The sequence below is a fragment of the Lissotriton helveticus genome, chromosome 1_1, assembly GCF_964261635.1.
Source record: "Lissotriton helveticus chromosome 1_1, aLisHel1.1, whole genome shotgun sequence".
Classification (NCBI taxonomy): domain Eukaryota; kingdom Metazoa; phylum Chordata; class Amphibia; order Caudata; family Salamandridae; genus Lissotriton; species Lissotriton helveticus.
Window position 1 is genome coordinate 943,437,631 of NC_136057.1, and position 6,536 is coordinate 943,444,166.

Consider the following 6,536-nt stretch of genomic DNA (forward strand, 5'->3'; position numbering starts at 1 on the left):
CTGGACTTTTTGCCTGATAGAATATTCTGACTCATTTCTGACTTTGAGTATGATGTACTGCTAACATCCTGAAATGTTGAAAAACACTTTGACATACTTTACTAGAAAGACAAGCCAGAGAATGACCTTGCAAACCTGTATTGTTTCTCACTCTGCAAGGGTCTAGTCCTTGCAATATATTAATCTTTTGTTTAACAGATTTTTTACTATATGCTCGTAAGAGATCGCGTAAAATATCAATAGATTCTTGTGGTACACTACAAATACTACTGCAATCCCAATTGTACACTGGGGCTTTAGGACGTCTGCCTAGAACTTCATCAGCTATCACTTCTTCTGCATTTCTTGGAACCATTTTCTCTTTCTCAATTGGACAACTATTTCTAACCTCATAAGCTTGACCACTGTTATCAACTGCATGCAAAAAATCATTGTTCTGAAAATAACTCTCTCCAGTAAAGAAAGGCTCAGAACTTGAACTGTGTTTCCATTCACCCAAAAAAAATCACAAAAATGTGTTCTGTTAAATTACTCTTTCACTCTTACTTTTGGCCTTCATTAAATGGATTGATTTATCTAGTGATCGAATTCTGTTTAAAATGAAAATAAATAGTTTCCTTTTTACGTCAAATGCCTTTTCAACAATAGATTCAATATGCTTCTTGTTTTTATAAAATAGTGCTCTTTTTCTATATTTTTTCATATCTTTCAGCAAATTAAGAACCACTCTATTGCAAAAACAATTTTTACGTATTTCTTTGTAATGATTTTGCTTTCTTTTGCCATACTTCGAATCTAAATTTTCTTTTTTCCTTTCCTGTGATTGATGTTCCTTTGCCTAGTCGAAACATTGTCATTAGTTTCCACATTCCGCACACTGTTTGTAGGCTTTGAAAGTTTTTAATGAATTCCTTGTTTGTCTTACCAGAAGACTTCTTCTTTTTAGCCACATGATGTGGGTCATCCAATGCTTGTTGAATTTTCTTCAAATAATTGTCCTTTTTCTGTCCTTTCTTGAATTTTCAGGCATAATAACTTTATTTTAATGATGATGAACAATATCTGTAAAAACAAAACATTAATAAATGTATTTTAATACATGTATAAATTATACTTTTCCATTACCATACAAACACATTCTCTATAAAACCATTTAAATACTTTCTTTTGTAATCACTAATTAAAATTGTAATTCAAGGTGTACACATAACTGTATATGTGATTACACGTCTGCATGTGTAATGGACAAGGATTTGTACTAGTGTGAATGATTAGTACATGGTGCTGAAAGGGTCACTATGGGAATGTAAGAGTAGTGACAGGGTGTTTGCTGGAGTGTTTGGATACTGACTGGGAAATTGTACGCCTAAAACACAAGCGTAAAAGTGGTTAGAGTACTGCATGCTTAGTGCATAGGACTTTAAAGCAGTCCATGTCCTAAGGCCTGGCTTCGTGCATGAGTACATGGATAGTGACCGAATGATTAGAGTAGTAGAAGGAGAGACACTGGTTGAATTTATAATTGGTTGAGTTGTACTTCAGTGAATGGAGTAGCACATGGTGCTGAAAGAGTCACTTTGGGATTGCAAGAGCACGGACAGGGTGTGTTCTGGAGTGTATGGATACTGACTGGGGAATTGTAGGCCTGAAACACATGTGAAAAGGTGGTTAGACCACTACATGCATAGTGCATAGGAGTTTAAAGCAAATCATGTCCGTAAGCCTGCCTCTCTGCATGAGTATATGGATACTGACTGAATGATTACAGTAGTACAAGGAGAGACACTGGAAGAATTTATAATTGGTTGAATTTTACTTCAGTGAACAGATTAATACATAGTGCTGAAAGGGCCACTAGAGGAGTGCAAGGGCAATAACAGGGTGTTTGAAGTAGTGTACTTAAACTGACTGAGGAATTGTAGGCCTAAAACACAAGTGTGTAGTTGGTCAGACGAGTACATGCATTGTGCATAGGAGTTTGTGATCAGAAGAGAGGGTTTCAAGTATACGGGTTGCCTAGGCGCTCTAACAAAGTAGACGTGAGTATCTATGCTCAAATAGTTAATGGTGCAGGCAGGGAGAGGAGACCCTTCAAACCCCTCAATGGGAGTGTATCCAGGATACACCCTTACAACATGAAAACACAATCCTGCGCACTCAACAAGATCACAATATAAATGTTAATAAGTCAATTCGAATAAGCAAAGAAAGCAAAAAAGAAACAGTCTTGTCCAGCGTCGTTAATCATTGGAGGTTCTTGTCTCTCTCCTTTTATTTAGATCCGCAAATTGAAAATTATCTAAACAGCCAGCCGACACGTGTTTCGTTGTGGGACTATAATTAAATAGACACCACAACTCTTCAGGGCTGGAAAATACCAAAGGAATGAAATGAATTTCACTCCAGTAATCTTTACAATATAGGATACTGTTGCATACAACTACATATCCCAAGTGACATTTTAGTCGAAGTGCACCTCCTCGTGTGGAACCCCTCCAAGCATAAAATTTATACAAAATTTATTTAGTTTAAAATGATATTGCGTTACAGATTCTTATAGAGGAATATTGAGAGAAAGACTCATGCAACACCCGTGTCGCAATTCTAGTGTCTTCACTATTCATATCTCAGCATTTAAGGAACCTTTGAATACGAATTTTGGTTTAATGTGTTTTTTCTGTGGTGGTGAGCACCTTTTATTAAATCTCTTAAAACAATGTGGTTTTTGATACACAAACAAAAATGCATTGACACTAGAATTGCGACACGGGTGTTGCATGAGTCTTTCTCTCAATATTCCTCTATAAGAATCTGTAACGCAATATCATTTTAAACTAAATAAATTTTTTATAAATTTTATGCTTCGAGGGGTTCCACACGAGGAGGTGCACTTCGACTAAAATGGCACTTGGGATATGTAGTTGTATGCAACAGTATCCTATATTGTAAAGATTACTGGAGTGAAATTCATTTCATTCCTTTTGTATTTTCCAGCCCTGAAGAGTTGTGGTGTCTATTTAATTATAGTCCCACAACGAAACACGTGTCGGCTGGCTGTTTAGATAATTTTCAATTTGCGGATCTAAATAAAAGGAGAGAGACAAGAACCTCCAATGATTAACGACGCTGGACAAGACTGTTTCTTTTTTGCTTTCTTTGCTTATTCGAATTGACTTATTAACATTTATATTGTGATCTTGTTGAGTGCACAGGATTGTGTTTTCGTGCATAGGAGTTTGTACCAGTCCAAGTGCTAAGGCCCTGCATCACTGCACGAATACTTATGTACTTATTCAAACATTACACTACTACAAGGAGAGACACTGGGTGAATTTATAATTGGTTACTTTTTTCTTCAGTGAATGGATTTGTACATGATGCTAACACATGAAATACCCAGATGCTTCTCTCACAATAGTTCCTAAATGCACACAGACTCACAGTGGGATTCTAGACAATCAACACTATCCCTTGCGTTTTACCAAAACACATTTACTAGTCTAGAAGAGATAAGGTGACTGCACACATTCCACCTATTTTACTACTGCACATTAGTGTAGAAGCCTGACTCATTTTGCAAATACATAAGCAATAACTGATTTGCAATTCTACCAAAACTTGGGAACAGAATAGATTTTAAAGCAGTTATGTGTCTGCAAACAAATGAAGTACCCAAACGCTTCTCATTGCACACAGACTCATAGCGTCACTCCTGAGGCGAAAAGCCGGGAGTCTGTAATTGAAGCATTTTTTAACTTGTATTTCGGTGTTTTTAAACCTGATTATTGCACTTTTGTACATCACCCTGGCACTTACCCCTGCCTCGCAGAGCAGCTGACTGATAGCTGTTTTGACAACCAAACGCTCGTTCTCTGGCGCCATTTAGCACGCCGAGGGAGACGACTGACACGCCCATCTCTTGCTGGCCACACCCCCCCACCGAGTTAATAAGAGCGCGCTGAACACTAGCGCCATACCATTGAAAGCGTCACTCCTGAGGCGAAAAGCCGGGAGTCTGTAATTGAAGCATTTATTAACTTGTATTTCTGTGTTTTTAAACCTGATTATTGCACTTTTGTACATCACCCTGGCACTTACCCCTGCCTCGCAGAGCAGCTGACTGATAGCTGTTTTGACAACCAAACGCTCGTTCTCTGGCGCCATTAGCACGCCGAGGGAGACGACTGACACGCCCATCTCTTGCTGGCCACGCCCCCTCCTCTACGTCATCAGAGGCCAATACAAATCATGTCTCACCACCGGAAGAGCAGCGGACGAGCGCAGCGGGCACGCCGTTTGCGCGCCGAAGGCGCGCTTAAGGCAAGCTCGTCTGCGCTCGTCCGCGACGAGGACGCGACCAGCGCCATCAACTCTGTCCAAATGTGTCCGGTGGCCTCACGGTACACCCGTGATGTACTGCTGAATTTACGAAGGTCTGCACACGAAGGTAAACTTACCTTCGAAGAGTCTGCATTCCCACTACTTGATTACTCCCACAAGGGCATGGTGTCCGGTGGCCTGCTGAACGTTAGATCTCTACCTAAGCACGCTACTGAAATCAATCTCCTCATAGAAGCACACCATCTAGATGTCCTTTTCCTCACGGAGACTTGGACACACATCGACGGCGATATCGAACTAGCTTCTGCTTGTCCCTCCAACTTCAATATCTTGCATTTCCCCAGACCCAAAGGCCGCGGGGGCGGAGTTGGCATTATCTTCCGAGCCTCCTGGCAAACTAACACCATAGACATAGACCCAGTGCCCGGGTTTGAGCTCTTTGGTCTGGCCATCAATAGCCATCTAGGAGACATCTTCACGGTGATCATTTGTTACCGTCCTCCAGGGGCTTTTTCCATTCCGCAACAACAAGCACTTCTTACGACCTTTACAAATATGGCTACCTCCCATAACAAATTAGTTATTTTGGGAGATTTTAATCTTTGGCCAAATGGCAGCCTAGACACAGGACTTGACAATCTTCTGACATCCTGTGACAGTGTGGGGCTTCACCAACTGGTTAAGCATCCCACCCACTCTGCAGGCAATCGACTAGATCTCATCTTCTCGAGTCCTGGTCTAACACAAGTAGGCGATATTTTGCCTATGAGTTGGACGGACCATTCGCTTATCAAATTTTACATCACTAGCACCACAATTAGGAAGCCTAGCGATAGCCTTCAACCAGAATTTACATACCGCAATTGGAAAGCCCTAGAAAAACTCAGCTCCACCACCAGAGTCTTCCATGTGGACGAAAGTTTTTCTCCTACCAGCTCGGTTGAAAACAACTATAGAGCTCTCTGTGTGAGGATAACATCTACCACAGATTCCATTGTCCCGCTAAAACTCTGTAAACCCAGAGGTAGAGCACCTGCTCCCTGGTACAATGACTCCCTGAAAACTCTCAAATCAGCCTGTAAACAGGCTGAGAGGAAGTGGAGACATGGATACTGTGACAACAACAAAATTCTCTGGAAAAACAAGCTTCGTGAATACAAATCTGCCATGACAGAAAGCAAATCAGCTTACTACTGCTTCACTATTGTCAACGCAGCTAATAGTTCAAAAAGCATCTTCCAGATCTTGGAGAACCTTTTACACCCTGACTGTGTCAAAAAAACTATCCCCCCATCTCAGACTCTCTGTGACAATCTGGCGCAGTTTTTCACAGCCAAAATTGAGACCATCATCAACAACCTGGCAGCCCCCCCATCGGAAAACATTTTATCTTCCTCCGGTGCTGTTGCCCCCAACCTACATTCTCCTAGTTTAGCACGCTCTCCTATGGAAAGTCTTCTGGCCTTTCCTCAGATCTCCGAAGCAGATTTTGAGAGACTGGCACTAGGCATCACCTCTGGATCCCCTCTTGACCCTCTGCCCCCGAAAACATGGAAAGCATGCAGGAGTGAGCTATTTCACACCCTTCGGAAGATTTGTAATCTATCCCTCTGCTGTGGACTCGTCCCCAACCCCTGGAAGCAAGCTCTCATCACCCCGCTACTAAAAAAAACATCTCTGAATCCAGAATGCCTTTCCAACTTTTGACCCATATCTCTTCTGCCCTTTCCAGTGAAAGTGGTGGAACGATGGGTCAGCACCTGCCTATCAACCTACCTGGAGCAGAATCACGTTTTGGACGACTTCCAATTTGGGTTTCGTTCAGCCCATGGCACAGAAACAGCAGTGCTTACTGCCATGGAAGAACTTCGAGTGCGTGCAGACAGGGGCCAAGCCGTGGCCTTGATTCTATTGGACCTGTCTGCCGCATTCGATACTGTCAACCACGTGATCCTGCTAGAGAGGTTGAGAGATGCTGGGGTCAACGGCACAGCCCTACTTTGGTTCCACTCTTATCTCAGAGACAGGAAACAAGCTGTATCCCTTCCCCCCTACCAATCCGCCTTCTCCCCAGTCCCTCACGGTGTACCCCAGGGTTCTTCCATCAGCCCCATCCTTTTCAATGTTTATTTAAAGCCGCTGGTCACTTTAATCAGATCCTATAACTTGACCACAGTAAACTACGCGGACGATAC

At 42.0% G+C, this 6,536-nt stretch overlaps 1 protein-coding gene across 1 annotated transcript in view; it reads right to left on the minus strand.

Moving 5' to 3' along the window:
• Nucleotides 1–4,197, minus strand: part of LOC144763226 (uncharacterized) — a 57,718-nt gene extending 53,521 nt beyond the window's left edge. Inside the window, exon 1 of the mRNA XM_078648623.1 lies at nt 4,099–4,197. Within this exon, the coding sequence (XP_078504749.1) occupies nt 4,099–4,197 (99 nt within the window). The remainder of the gene's footprint in view (nt 1–4,098) is intronic.
• Between the last annotated feature and the right edge of the window lie 2,339 nt (nt 4,198–6,536).